This window comes from Prinia subflava, chromosome 9 (genome assembly GCF_021018805.1).
Source record: "Prinia subflava isolate CZ2003 ecotype Zambia chromosome 9, Cam_Psub_1.2, whole genome shotgun sequence".
Lineage (NCBI taxonomy): Eukaryota > Metazoa > Chordata > Aves > Passeriformes > Cisticolidae > Prinia > Prinia subflava.
This window is the reverse complement of record NC_086255.1, coordinates 29,298,474-29,314,050: the sequence shown is the minus strand read 5'-3', so window position 1 is coordinate 29,314,050 and position 15,577 is coordinate 29,298,474. Positions and strand designations below refer to the sequence as shown.

The 15,577-nt window shown below is 41.5% G+C and overlaps 1 protein-coding gene across 3 annotated transcripts in view; it reads right to left on the bottom strand.

Moving 5' to 3' along the window:
* ARID5B (AT-rich interaction domain 5B) overlaps positions 1–15,577 on the bottom strand; it is a 117,756-nt gene that overhangs the window by 20,540 nt on the left and 81,639 nt on the right. For 2 of the 3 annotated variants that reach the window (XM_063406113.1, XM_063406112.1), the window contains 3 exons: positions 11,185–11,389; positions 8,799–8,851; positions 1,471–1,568 (listed from right to left, as the gene is read on the bottom strand). In XM_063406113.1, coding sequence (XP_063262183.1) covers positions 1,471–1,568; positions 8,799–8,851; positions 11,185–11,389 — 356 coding nt within the window. The remainder of the gene's footprint in view (positions 1–1,470; positions 1,569–8,798; positions 8,852–11,184; positions 11,390–15,577) is intronic. The other variant, XM_063406114.1, reaches the window with a different exon arrangement.

Here is a 15,577-nt window from a genome sequence, read left to right as displayed (position 1 = left end):
GAAAGAGAGACAGGAGTTCATGGAGTATTTGTGAATGGCTCATTTATTTTCCACAACTACAAGAGATGTGCTCTCTCAGTGACTCTAGGGTTTCAGCAATGCTCCCTCTGCAACCCAAACCCACTGAGACCTATTGCTTATGTGTGCCTGGGTCTCCTCTGTCAAGTAACATTCCCCACCGAACGTCTGGCAAGGGAGAAGCCAGACTGCCAGTTGGAAACCCATCAGCTGGCTTGGGTGCAAAGGAAGCTCTGAGACTCTCAGGGCTATAGTGATGGGGGTAGAAGAGATGAACACCCACAATCTGATGAGTCAATAAAACAATCTATAACATGAAGGCAGGGAAAAGCCCCATCTGACATGCACAGCCACTGACTCACTTCGCTGTGCTGCTTGGCTCAGCCTCCAGAAAGCCTCTGTCATTTCTAATGGCATTCCCTACATGCAGCTCCTCTGTGCACCCAAGCCCTTCTGCAGGAGATGTCCCCTGTAAATGAGCATGATCAAATCCCCCACCCTGCATGAGGGTGGCAGTATCTCTCTTGAAGAGGCCAACACAAGGCACTAAGATAAGGAGAGAAACTGCCCACTGAGCACAGCTCTGCCATGCCACCTTCTGCACAGGCAAGTACAATCTCTTCCAGAGCCCAGCAAAGTGACTTGTTTATGCCCAGGAACAAGAGACTGAATTTTACTTATCTGAGCCAAAAATTGCTGAGCTTTTATTCACATTTGCTTGTCTAAGGAAAAGAAAAAAAAAAGGAAGAAAAAGAAACAAAAAAAAGATAAAAGAAAAAAGAAAAGGAAGAAAAAGCCCCAAGAGTTGTTTCTAAAAACCAAATCAAAACAACATTCCAGCTCCAGTATTTTATTCAATGTGTGCTGGCTTCACAGGCCCTGGAAGTTATTATCTACATGGGAAGAATAAGAATTCAACAGTTCTGACCAGCAACAATGGCTGCAGAGAAAGAGTGTTTGGCAGCAGCTCGCAGGCAGGGAGGAGGAAGGAATGCCATGAGGAAGAGTAATGCAACGTTCAGCATGACCTACAACATTAACTGTACCCTGCATTATGGGCCACCCCATTATTTTGATCAAAACCACAATATGATTAATTGGTATTCCTAAAAAATGACAGAAGACAAGTGTTTGCACCTATTAGCTGCTGTTTCTTATTTTTGTTTGAATATGTTTTGCTCAATTTTTCAGCTTCTTTAACTGGAATGCTGTTCCAAAAATTAAGATCTATACCAAAGAAAAATCAGATGATTTGTTTATGTCTTTAGTCACTGGAGACAGGCACTCTGGTTTAAATTACAATGGATTATCTGACTAAACTGTTGGGGAAATATTTACTAAATCTTTAGGAAGACTCTCTCTCTTTTTCTCTAATTCTTTATAAAACGCTTTGAAGGCTTTCCAAATTAATTTTTTCATTATTAAACAAGCATTTCAGATTTGTTATCTTACCTTTCATAATGTCTGCGAGTACATGTAGCAGCACTTGTGCTTCCAGGGTTACCACCTAATTCATCATAAATATGTTTCCATTGTCGACGTGCTGTTATCTGCAGAAATGGCAATGGAAAATTTAATCTTGCATCTTTACAGATTCTACAGCATTTGAGTTCACAACAACAAATGCACGTATGACACTTTCAGAACAGCATGTACTACAAGCACTATAAAAGCCCCTACAGAATATACAGAGTACACAGAGCTTTGGGTGTCTTTTTTTTTGTCAGTTAACACTGTGTCTATTTTCTTTCTCTCTAAAATGGAGTGATCTGACTGATTCATTATCAAGTCACAAGCAATACGGACTCACAAAAGAGAATCTCAATCAATACAAGGTCATTAACCATCAGAAGTTATGCAGACAAATCCCATGGTGAATTATGAAAATGGAGCTCAAACCATACTCAGCACAAATAATGATTACATAGTTATTTTAACTGAATTAGAGAAAAATAAATCTGCTGCAAAACCCAAATCCACCACAGAGTTCTGTAAATCCACAAAATCATAGTCCGTTACTATATATGTTACAAGCTGTTTATGTTTATCCATTTATATCTGTAAAAAATATAGATCAAATAATAATGAAATTTTAACGTAGTCCTATGTTAATATTTGAGCTGTGTACTCTATTGGACCATGCTAATGAAAATAAACATCTTGTAACATATTGAGTTGCATACCATGGTTCTGGGCTTTTTTGTACAGAAATTAGGATTATGCAGAATAACAGATGGAAGACCTGGCAAAAGGATTGTTTCTGAATACTACTTCATTATTTTATATATTCTGCTATAATCAAAACAGGAAGAGAAACAGGAATAGGACAAGCACAACAGATCACTCTTGTTTGCCTGTAGCTCATAAAGAAGGCCGGTAGAAAACTGTGGGGGCAATTTGGGGAGTATTTTGTCATTTGCTGCAGAATGCCATGGATTTTAATATATTCAGCCCTGGAGGCTTCTTCAGAGTTACCCACAGAGCAGTCAATGGCATTTACTGAGGAGCTAAAGGCAGCAATCAGAAGAGAACAAATATTACAGCTTGCAATCTGAGGCCTGTAATTTTAATCCAAACAAGAGGAGATAGCTACCATCATTAAATATTACAGAGTAAAGAGGTGTTTCTGTTTTGCTCAATATAAAGGGAAAATCCTTCTTTTGCAGAAATTGTTCTCCAAAGCCAAAAGCATGGCTAGAGTCTTATCGTTTGATAAGGTTACAATTTTTTCAAATTTATTGTTTACAGAGATCTCCAGAAAACAGCAGTAGCTTTAACTGTTAGCACCTGAGCATAGTTTGCACCTATAGATACCTCTGGGGGGAAAAAAAAAAAAGGTGTTTTATCTTACATCTCACATAAAGCTAAATAAACTGACTTCATTCACTATTTTTTTTCCTGTCATTTATAATAAACCCAAAGACTACCAGCACAAGGATTCAAGCAATTCAAGGATAAATTCTGCACAAGCAGATTATTTAAATACAAATCAAACACTCATCTGATGATAAGGTACATCCTAAATTTTGTTTCAGTTCTTATGCTGTCTCTTCCCCACGCTACCCACACTTCTTATTATTACTACTAAAGTGCTTGAAGAACCAGAGTCCTGATGAGCCATAAAGAACATCACATCCTGAGAATATGAATGGGTGCTCCTTATGCAACCCCAAAAGTCAAACGAGAGTTAGACCGAGTATCCTGCTGTGGAGGGATGCCTGGATGGGAAGCTACCTCTGGTCCTGCCTCCTACATTCCACCAGCCCTCAGGACAGACAGAGGACAGAGGCGTGGCCAGACAGCCCTTGTGTTCTTGGAGCTCCCAAAAAATCACAGACCCCTTGAGGCCTGCTGCCATCGAACCTCGGGCAGGATCATGGGCCAGGGAATGAAGGGGCACGAAGCTGCTCTGGGGTCTGTGCTCTGGCCCTGACAAGCACAGCCTGGCTGGGCTCGCAAGGCTGTCCAGGACCTGAAGCCTTGGCTAAGAACAGTGATGCTGTGCAGAAACTTGAAATGAAAGCCAAGGATTAGTTAGCAGGAGGACTACTGTAAGTCCCCCTCATAAACATCCTGATGTGACTAAGAAGCACGGTTTCCATTTTCAAAAGGAAAACTTTAGAGCCTTAGTCTCATTTACCACAGCTGACTCGAGAGTTGATAGTCAAGCTGGAACACTAGTATGCTAAGGGGAAAAGTGAATCCTTTTGAAGTCCGTGGATCATTTTTCGTGTCTCTTTCTTCTAAGCTCCTTAGAATAATAGTATTTTCACAAACATTTGCCCAGCTTTATCCAATTCTACATCTGCAATGCACCAGAGCTCCTTGGCAATTAACTGAGTTGTGCCCTCCCACAGAGGGAGTTTAAATTTGACATTCCCTGAAACAATTGTTATTCTAACAAAGCCTGGGGTTGAGTTTTCCCCTGCTCTGGAAAGTTTATTTTTTATGCTTAATAAACTTCAAAGGACTAAAGGAACTGATTAATTACATCCTTAAACAATCTGAACAAAATGCTTCACTGAGGAAACTGCACTCTTGTCATGCAGGGCAGGACTGCTCAAGCTGGATGACCCTGCTGACCATATCCAAACTGAGGACTGCCTTCCTTTCTCATACGAGCTCTTCCCAGCCACCTCAGTGACCAAACTTCCCAAGGAGTCAGGAGAGGGTAATGCTTGGCAATGCTTTGCTTATGGCTGTGGTTGCTACCAAAAATGTCTGCCTCATGCTCTTTAGTTTTCTGATTTGTTTTTCCTTACTCCTAATATCATACACATCACTCCCAGTGCCTGCCACATTTCTGGAAGTGCACGATGGTCCAGGCTCACCCATTAATTGAGGTGATTTTATAGGCCAGTGTCATCTGACAGCCAAACATTCCAATGATGGCTTTAGTTTTAAAGTGGCCTTCTGGTTGCAGAGCCTTTCTGCAATTTGCTCCAAACTCCAGCTTCAAAATCCGTATGCTGGGCCCACTGGAAGCCAGCACCTTTGAAAATCTCTGTGACATCTTTGCCAACCAATAGAAAGCAGAGGTAAGCAAAGAGACTGGCCTGTCCAGGAATGTAAGAGCAGAGCTGATCTGGTTCCTATAAGCACAATATTATGCAGTGACTGGTAGTCAAGAAAAAAACAAGTAAAAGCGATGATCTTATCTATTAAAGCAGAAGACTGTTTACAAACAGGCTTTTAATGGTGTCTTCTGCTTCGAACAATCTTAAGGTCTTCTGCACTGCAATCCTAGCTCCCACTCCCTTCCTTGTGAAAGCTTCTTGCTTATTTCCTGCTGCAAACATAATGGGAGATTTTCTGGTCATGGTACGTGATGTTCACAGCTCTCCTCAGAGCTCTGGGCGTTAGTTCTGTATGAAACAAACCCAGTTAGCTTTGCATTCCACTGATATACCAGTTTCTCCGGGCCTGCCCAGACAGAGGACTGATGTATGTGTCAATCACTAATTTTTAAAAACTAAAGCACTTTATTGTTGCTTCCAGGAGGCAGCAGATAAATGGGATCCCATTGACCTTTGTCAAAATCTAAGCTGCTACATACTGAAGGTTAAGCTCCACCTAATTTTCTTTTTATCCTTTATCTTTCTCGACATCTCCAGGTAGAGTCCATTCAGCAGCACAGCCTTCTGCAAACATGCCAAGGCACTCCTTTTATGTTGGCTCAAAAGGAAAAATGCTACTTCATAATTTGCCAAGGACAACTCTTTATGTAAGTCCTGGAAGTCTCCCATCAATGAACTTCTGCACCTTTTACTCACTTGACTTAGGGTGACTGAGAAAATTCCAGGCAATGGCTGTTAAATGCCACTGCAGCTGAGCCCCCTGCAACATGGCATCGTTTCATGTTTCATCCAACAATCTGGGGACATTTTAAATCATTCATACTGAGAAGGTCTGCTATAGAGAGCGCTTTCCAATGCACTCTCCTATTATTAGTAACAAAGATGCTCATCTCACATATCTTTGTTTAAGAGAAATATGATTCCACCAACTACAAAGAGACAGCTTCATCTGTTAAAGTCTTAAACCAGTTTGTATGGGTTGCTGTTTTTATTAAGCCTGTATTATGTTCAACAACAAGTACAAGGGAGTGTGGTATTACACACTTACAGATGACAACTAACTAAGATTTGGCAATCAAATGGAGGAGAAATGACTCTCCTAAGTACTCTAAATGGAGAGCACTTAAATATGACACACAATCATGTCTTGACACTATTAGAGATCCTGTATGTATATCCCATATGCAAAGGTAATGCTCTCTGTCAAGCCTCACTGGATCCATTCCCTCAGGGGAAAGTTATATGGCTAAGAAAGTTGTTCTCTGCATCTCAAATCCAACCCTGTCTGCTCTCAGTCACTTTTAGATCCTTAACTGTCAGGACTGGACTCAAAAATATTGCCAAAATCTTCTGTGAATTTGTGCAGAAGCTGAAAAACACCGCACATGGTGCATGCTTGTTTCTCAATAATGTTTTTTAGACTGCATCAAAACATCTATATATGAACAAAGTGGACAAGGCAGTGGATAAAATTAAAAATGGGCAGACTGTAACTGTTCTGCCAAATAAGGATGTAAAAAAGGATGTAAAGCTTGCAACTGCTTTAACTGGGAAGGTTTCTGTGCTTGTAAAAAAATTGTCATCCGACCACTTTAAGTTTCATATGTCATTTTAAGCAATCTTTTATCTGTTTCCTGTTCATAAAATGGCTGTCACATGTTGAAGTCAAATATCTACTTTTAAACATTATTTTATTTACAATACTTCCAAGAAAAAATACCTATTTCTATCTCAATGCACAAACCAGAACCTTGTGAAATTTTAAAACCAATTAAAGATGATGAAGCCCTTGTAAAGGTTTGCTAAAGTCAGGTGGAAGGGGCCATAGAGATAAATGCATATTAAACAGGGCAGGTTTGAGAAAGCTGCTGCACTCCGTGATTTCTCCTCATCAAAAGATGGTGGCACTGTGTATGGGAGTGGTGGATTCTGTTCAACATTGAATTAAAAACAGTCACTTGAAATTTCTGCATCAAAGTAGACCTGCCTAAGATCCTAGAACTGATAACTGAGGTCCATGTCACCCCTACCATCAACTGACTTGTGAAAAATGAAACAAATAAAACACAAAAGCTTCTCAGCAGTGTTTGCCATAATAAAATATATACAAACTAATGGAGTTGGCAAACTCAATGCATATCAACTGGCCATAAAATAATAAAACCCAGGGTGTGCACAGGTCAAAGTATTGCAACAGCTATCGCTAACTCAGGGAATTTAAAGCAAAGGCAGATCCGTATTGAGGATGAGACTGTTAACAGAAGAGAATGAGGTCAGGAAACCTCATGCTCCATATACAACTTAAACTGCACCACAACAGTTCCTCCCAACCTCAGCTAGCTTGCAAAGAGCACAGACACCACTCACATCATAGAAACAGGATCAGGCCCATCATTTCAGACACACTCTCCAATGAAAGCTGGGCTCATGGCTATGTCAGAGGGTGTGAGCTGTGCTTGCCTTGCCATTTACTGAACAGGAAGCAATTGCTTAGTTTAGTCCCTATGAAGAATAAGCACTGCTGATACATTTTCATTCAAGGTGACAAATGCCCCTAAACAACAGAGAACATCTGTCACCGAGAAAAGGACAGGAGCTTTGAGACAAGTGTGGACTGAAGCTACTGAGGCTGACATTCTCATGTATGTGATCCTTCCCCTCAGATCTTGTCATGTTTCTCAGACCTGGCTCTGTGGCCTTGTGGTCATGAATTCACAATCCTGTTCTTGCTCTGCCTCAGGTACAGAGGCTCACCTGCTCCAGCTCGTCTAAATCCATCCCTCTCCCTCTGGCAGTAAAACTCGGGTCTCTCCAGCAGGCCACCACTTCAGCATCCCTGCTTCTGTATTGGTCCCCTCAAGCAAACCTGAAACATTGCTGTGAAAATTGCTCACCTTCCTGAGCACTCTGAACACGCCACTCTCCTTTCAATCTCTGTCCTGGCTTCCCTGGTGCTCTGGATCACGTTCAAGATTTTAGCCCTCATTTTCGTTGCACTTTACAACTCAAGCAATTACTGTTTGCTCATAATTGCTGTAACGATCTATCTATGGCAGCTACTCATTCATACATACCCATGAGCACGCCTACACACACCCCTGTACGAGGCTTGGTATGTGCTGATTAATGGAAGATAGAGCAACAATAAAAGCCAAATCAAGCACATATACTTTTAAGGAATGTTAGATTTCTCGTTTCACAAAATCCCAGGTACACCCCTGCTAACCAGCCCAGGCTGCTGATGTACAGAGCAATGTGCTTTATTGTATGGAAGGAAAACAGTGAGTTTTGCATTTTGGTTCAAATTACTTTCAGTTTCTTAATAAAGCATTTCTTCTTGTCATTTCTCTACAGCACAGATATGTCCCAGTTTACTTCATAAACAAAGCAAAAATAATTTCTTTCATCCAACTGTGGCAGGAACTGAACAACTTAATCTGATCATTGTGTGCGAAGAAAATATTTCCAGTGACGACATCTTCCTATGTGAATTGGTTTTTTATTACAGATGTCATCTCGATGTGCCATATTAATGCAGCTCTTTCTTCTCATTTCAAGATTTTAATCTAAGTTTGTTGCTCTAATATTTTATTGGTTCAAAATACATGCTGTAAAATCCGTGGCCATCAAATTTTCCTGTGAGCTAAAAATAAACTGCTCTTGTCAGATATGGTTAGCTGATAAAAAGTGTCAGAGACTTTTCTGAATTACTTTGATAACTTCCTGTTTATGTGGTACTGACCCTTGTCTAATAAAGATCTTTTACACTTGGAATAAGAGAAGATTCTGCAGCATACTATTCCTTAATGGACAATGCTGATTACTTTTGAAAGCCTTTAATATATTTCCCATATTAGACATGAACAGATGTCAGGGATGTTGCCAAGTGAAATTTCTTTTATGCAATCTTGGCTTGTTGTACAATAATAGCCCTTTCTCAACATGGGAAAAAATTACAGACCTAACTAATTTCCTTGACAGAGAAGAGTTACATATGTTTTCCACTTGGAGTTTTTACGACAAGTTTACAATTTTGCCAGATCTGGAACTAATTGGGACCATTTCCAAAAATGGCCCAATAAACCCACAATGAGTACAGCTAGCCTAAAATGCAGCAAATGATTGTTTGCTTTCACATTTTTTTTTCTAGCAGGGAAAAGTTAGATTGCACAATTATTTCATTTAAGTTACTTAAACACTTACTGTTTCATATCCTCCCAGTTTTTGAGCAGCTTGAAACATAGTCCAAAGGTTAACTGTTAGAGGGACAATAAGTATTTAGATAAGCATTGCATTAGCCAACATATTTCAAAGAAATGTAAATTAAACAGTTTTAAAAAATGAAAAATAGAGAAAAAAAAAAACCTCACAGCCCCTGAAAAAGCTCCTGTGAAACATTTTCCAAAGAGGTATTTACATAATCTGAAGAGTAAATATTAGCCCATACTATATACATTTTTAATTACATATAAGAGAACACACTTACAGATTCCTTAACTGGACTGGAAAAATGCACTGAGACAAAGGTAATGGGCTCATTTACTTTGCTGATAAGAGACACGGTATAATGACTGCAGCACGTTTCCATAACTTTGATAATAAAAATCACTCACTGGGAGGAATGTTACCTTTAATTATTTGTTTAATACCGGTTTCATTAGCAAGCAAGCAAGCCCCACACGCCGGCTCACAGAGCAGGCCTATCGATTAGGCAATATCCAATATTTACTGCAGCTCAGGTAATGGGCTCATAATCAATGAACAATAAGCTGCGTTCTAGCGGGCCCGGCGTGAACGAACCCAGATGGAGCACGAATGAGCATTACTCGAATAATTCTGCTGTGGCTGGCTGGGCCTTGCCCGTGGCTGTGGGGTCAGAGGCACAGAGGCAACTCAATTCAAAAGATATGTTGGGAGAGAGTTGTTATTTCCTGCAGAACTTCTCTCCTTTCACATACTTTTCATCCCAGCCCCCTGTCCCATGGGGCCTCTGCTTGCCGGTGTCTTTGTTTTATTTTAATTTTTATTTTATCTCATTTAATTGTTAGAAGAAAAATCCGTGTCAGTCCTATCAAAGGTGCACAATTCCACCAACAGTGATTCCCCACAGACACACTGGAAATACTTGAGGCCAGCAGGAATGCTGTGGACCATGGAGAACGGGATCTCCTCCTCCATGGAGGGATGCTCTGCTGTACTGTATGCACTGCCTCTTCCCAACAAGCTATTTATATTGGCAGTGTTTGCACAAGCCCTGCTGGACAAACACAGAGCCCCATCCTACAAACATTTCTGCTCTTCTCAGCATACTTACTCTTGGTATTTAAGTATTTGCCTATCAGGCCCCTACTTCATAATGAATGTCAGGCAAGTTTCACTGTATTTCAGCTAAATGTTAGCAGCAGGCCCTACCCCCAGTGAGCAACTTTAGAAATAATACTTCAGCTTGTCTTTTAAGCCCACCCTGTCTCCATGCTTGACGGAATGCAGAATAATATGGGGGGGTGGGGGAGAAAAAAAAAGAATTCTTCAACACAAAATGTTCTGAAAGCCTCATTGAACCTTGTACTGCTTCAAAGCTATCAAGAGCTTTGCTTAGGCCTTGATTTAATCTGAATCAATGCATAATGCAACGAAGCTGTTCATAGTACATTAATTTTACTCCCATTTCAAGCAGCCAGTTTTCAGACAAACACTGTAATCATTCGGAGTTATATAAGTTTATAATGGCTGCTGGAGGCCTGTTGCAATCAGTGCCAATTGCTATTAGGTATGTAAATTGTTATGTAAAACATACAGGTTTGACATTCTTCATCAAAATAACACATGGTTTTAATCTAGGAGATAAATTAGAGTAAATAATATTTCAATCTATGGAGTTTTCCCTTTAAGGAAATAAAGTATCATTCAATCTATAGATAAGGGGGAGAAGTACTCCCATTTACAGCTTTTGTTGGAAACTCTGAAAGATCTACATTGTGCTGCAATATTTATGCAAAATTCAGTTTCAACTCTATCTTCTCCACATACAGTTAATTTACAGATTGTGGCACTACAAACTGTACATGCCAAAGTAATTCTAAATACTGCGTTCTGTATTAAGCAGATATAGTCTGATTTTATTCTCCAAAGTCAGTAATTTAATAACTATAAACACATTTTGGGGCTTAAAAATATGATCCCTTTTGTGACTTTCTTGATCACCTTTAAATGTCTTCCTTTAATATTTGTCCTTTCATAAAGAACATCTGGGCACAATAAAGATACGTCATATTATTAACTCAGAAGAAAGGCATTACAGACGCTGCAGATTTACAAAACAGAAAACTATGGAGTTTTCAACATGCCTATTTCTAGTCATAATCAGCGGATTTAAACATATAAATATCCGGCAGCAACTACCCCAGAAGGAAGAGATGCAGATCTAGGCACAAGACAGCAAAATGCCTGGTCTGGAAAATGTGTAGAGATAAACATGGTCCCTCCCCATCCATAAGGCTTTAAAACAGGCTTTGTGTGCAATTGCTTTCTCCAGAGAAGCCAAACCATTCTAAAATGTCAACAAGAAAGTGAGAAAAAGGATACTTACTCTGCTTAAAACCTAAATAGGGTATTCGTTCAATTGGTGTTTTCCTTTCTTTCATATATTTATAAAGAGCCACAAGGAAAGCCTGCTCATCAGCTCTGCATTCTTCACCTATGGCAATCTTTGATTTATCCTCACTTGAGCCTTTCTTACAGTTGCTGTTGTTACTCTTGGGTTTGGGCAAAGCTGACTTAGCCTCACATTTTACCTGGGAAAAGAAAAGATGTCACATCAGATCTGGGTAACCTTTAATTTTCACTTAAGGAATAAATACCCTCTCCTAGCAGAATGGATTGTTGAAAAAAAATGAAGGCCAAACCATGCGACTGTGTTTGAGGGGAAACAAAGGAAGCTATTTATAGAGCTAAATGTCTCGGTTCTGAATCTTAGTCACAACATTCTTAAACATCCACATCTTTAAATCATTATAACTCACTGGTAATGCTCTCCAGATCTGCATTTTTATGACTATACATTGCTATGTCACAGCTTCTATCTCTCACATACACTTGCCATTAGCAAGTCTAATAATAACCCTCGTTCCAGGATTGACACTGAGCATTGTCAACTCCCGTAGACAACTCCTGGAGCTGAGGGTGCTCAGCCCCTTCCAGGAATGCTCAGCAGCCAGCTCTGAAATGACACATTCTTCTCTCCTTTGGCCCACCAAAATAGATGCAAACCTTGGCAAGTTTTATCCAGGCAGAGCCCTCAGCACACGAGTGGAGGTTCTGCTGCAGCATAGACTCAACTCAAGTGTGTTTGAGCATCTGCTTAAACTTGAGCACAGCCCTAAGCACTTAGCAGGAGGGAAAGGCTGGCAGCTGGAGACTCTCCTGGTAGACACTGGCATCCCCAATGCACACAGGTCCCAGAGCTCCAGGCCTCCCACTGGACTGCCCAGCAGATGTGTGCCAGTCAGGAAATCAATAAACTGGAACCACGTTACCTCCCCTCGGTATTCATACATGGGGAAAAACACCCAGTCAGATTGGCTTAATCCTGCAGCCCCTCTTAAAGATAATCCTCTCACTGAATCAAGCAACTTACAAATCAAGCGTTCACTTAAGATACGTATACAAGAAAAAAAAAAAAAAGAGCAGGAATGATGTTTAAAAGCTCTACATGACCAAGACATTGGAACCAGGGGATCAATAAATTTCCAGTGAAATACTGCAAGTTCTGTAATACAAGGTAGCGGAGATGGTTACAGGTATTTTGGATTTGCATTGTCCCTTCACTGCTTCTGAGTGCTGTCTGAGTGCTGAGCAGCCTTCTGGTAGTTCCATACCCCATCCAAAATATGTCCTTTGTGCTCCCAAAGGGAGCAGGGAGACTCTGAGGGCCAGTGCTTGGTATTTTAGAAGGATACCAGAGGAGAGCAGGGTATGCTGCTGTGCAGGAAGGCAGGAGCTCTTGGTCAAGCAACACATGGACCCTCCTTCAGAACTGCCACTTCTGAACCAGGTGCTTTCTGGATACTTGACAGTTTGGAAGCAACTGCTATGAAGAGCATTACATAAATGCTTGTAAACAAACAAACATTTCACTGCAAAGACCACAGCCACAACATGGTTATTTTATCTTAATAAAAGATACTCTGGCATTTCAGGCTCAGGGAAAGCCAAATCTTTATATTGCTCCAGGTATCAACTTTGCAGGGAGTATGGAGTTCAGGTGATCTTCTCCTCAGTTTTCCACAGATGCCGGGCAAAGCAATGGGAGCTCCTAAGCAGAGTGGACAAGTGGTCACCATTTTCCATGGCAACTGATGCTGCTGAAAAACCTCCACAGTGGCCACTGGAGGGTACAGGCTCACTCCTCCCAGGCAATGCAGCAGAGACTGGAAAATGTGGACTTCCTGCGGAATTTTTCTTGATCACTTGCTGCTGAAGTATGTCCAGTGTACTGCTTCACATCCTCCAATTGCACAGTTTAAGGAGATGTTGTCTTCCTACAGCACAAGACACCATCCTTTGCATTTTAGTAACAGATATGCTGTTGATTTGTTGATTGAACTTTTGTAAAGATCACGGGTTTCATCCAAAAGTCAGAGGAACTAACAGGGTTTTTTTTTCCTATTAAATGAACTTTGGACTTCCTCATCCACTTTTCAGGTCAGAGCTGTAATTCCTTTTTTTACTTTGGCACCTCACAAAAATTATATAACAGCTTCCAAAGTTTAGATTACATTGTCACAGGTTTCAATGCTTCACCAAAGACTGGGTTAACACTCCCAAAAGGAATGCATGACTTCAATAATTTTAGGATTTTTAATTGGAGCTGCAAATTTGGAGCAAATTCGCTGGAGCTGGGAACAATCTGTCACCCGCTTGGCTTGGCTTCTCTTTTCCACACTGGACAATTCAGAACTATGTTTGCAAAGACAACCTGGGCATGAACTCTAAGTGAAATCAAAGCTCACAGCTGTGCAAGCAAACTAATGGCAAGGGATACTACCCTAAAGGAGATAAAGTAATATTAAGGAGGCCACCAGGAGTGGGAAAAACCCGTGGTACACCCAACTTTCCTCTCTTTGTCTACAGAGAAGCAAAGTCAAAGCCCCTGTGGAACTCAGAGGTGACAAAATGGGGTGGGTGGGCTCCAAGCAGCATCAGGTTCAACAAAGCTTCATCTGCTCAGCATCTGAGGTCCAAGCCTCACTTCTGGAGCCTCCCCACCACCTGAAAGGCAATGTGGATGGATGCCATGACCAATGAGGGCCAAATGCCATTCTGGGTAACAGCAGTGTAAATCCAGCACAAATATATCAAAATCAGTGAAAACAATGCCAGATTTGCTCCAAGCACTACAAACTGTTCTCTTTCAAAACACAAACCTAATGCCACAGGTGGGTTCAGCTGGATAAGATGGGCTTGCACTGAGATGGGCTCTGGAACACCTGACCATCTCCTGTTGTGTGTTCCATCAGAGGTGGATGATCCATGACAAAACGACCAGTGAACACTCATGGGTACAACTGTGTGTTTGTCTTCTCCTGCCAGAGGTCACACACAGCACAGACCACAACAGCCCTGCATTTTACAGTTTCCATCACATAATGGCCGATGTACTGGGAATAAATCTCCACCTCTGAGAGCATGCCAGGCCACCTGTGGCCACAGGAAAAGCATATCCTGGCAACTTTTAAACTAATTTCCCAGATCTTGATGTACAAATGAAGTGAGAGGTTTACTTCAGCATTTGCACTAGGAGATGTAATTAATAGTTTAATTCGGGGACAATTTCCGTGTTTAACAAGTTAATCCTTCCAGTTCCTCCAAATGGTCAGATCAGCTAGTTTTAAAAAGCATTAGAACACACTTTGAATTGGGAACACTCTCTGGGAAGATTAAGCAGGTACAATGAAGGTCATCTGCTGGAGCTGCAAGTTCCAAAAGCCTGTCCAGAACTGATGACACATCAAGTACGAAAGCCTCCAGAATCCTAGGAGTGTTTTGAGAGAAGGGCTTGATATAACGCTCTCCAGGAGAGCTGACCCTACTGGAGTAGATGGCCTTGTATCCCTTTCCCAGCCATGGAGGGAACTCCCCTGGGATCTTCCCCAGGAGGCACTAAAATTGATGTAGTGACCACCAAAGAGATCAAGAGAGCAAAAGCGAGAAGTGGCACACAAAACACCCACTTTCCCTGGCAGCACCTGCAGGTCCAGGACCCCACTGTCTGTGACACCATCACTCTATTTTTAACAGGCCACCTATATTGGAATTGACCCAGAGCTGCTCCTACCCAACCAGACACTTCCTTGTCAGGTAACTGTGAAACCCCTCAGAACGATCTGCTGATAGCTCAAGACAAACGTGCCTGATGAGAACTAGGTTTTAAGAACTAAGCTTGCCAGTCACTGGCAGCTGAGAACATGAAATTCAGCAAGTCATGACAGCTATGCAGCTTGCATTGGTCCTGACAGGCTCAAAACCACAGCCTTTGGAATGCCCCTTCTGCTATTTCCCAACCCAAACCATACAGCCACTGCAACTCCATCAGAGCCGCTGCCCCACCACTGAGACACGAGGCTGCTGCCAGACACTGAGTGTTATGATCTGAGAATGCATGCAGCACAACTTCTGGTCAGAAGGGACTTTATCTGGGACAAGGATATGGCCAGGACTGCTAAATGTTTCGGCATCTGACACAAGTGGATTTGTTCCGTTTACACGAGCAGCGTTCAATGCTGCTCTCCATGGACCCACTGTCGGCATTAGCTGGACATGGAGCTCTCACAGAAGATGATAACCAGTGCTGAACTCCAACGTGGGCCTTCAGATGACCAGATGCCAACAGCTCCCAGCAATGAGAAGACGGTAGGTGGATCTCTGTTTCTCCCATTCCCCAAACACCTTCTCCTCCCTCCCCAGGAACGCACAGGCAGGCT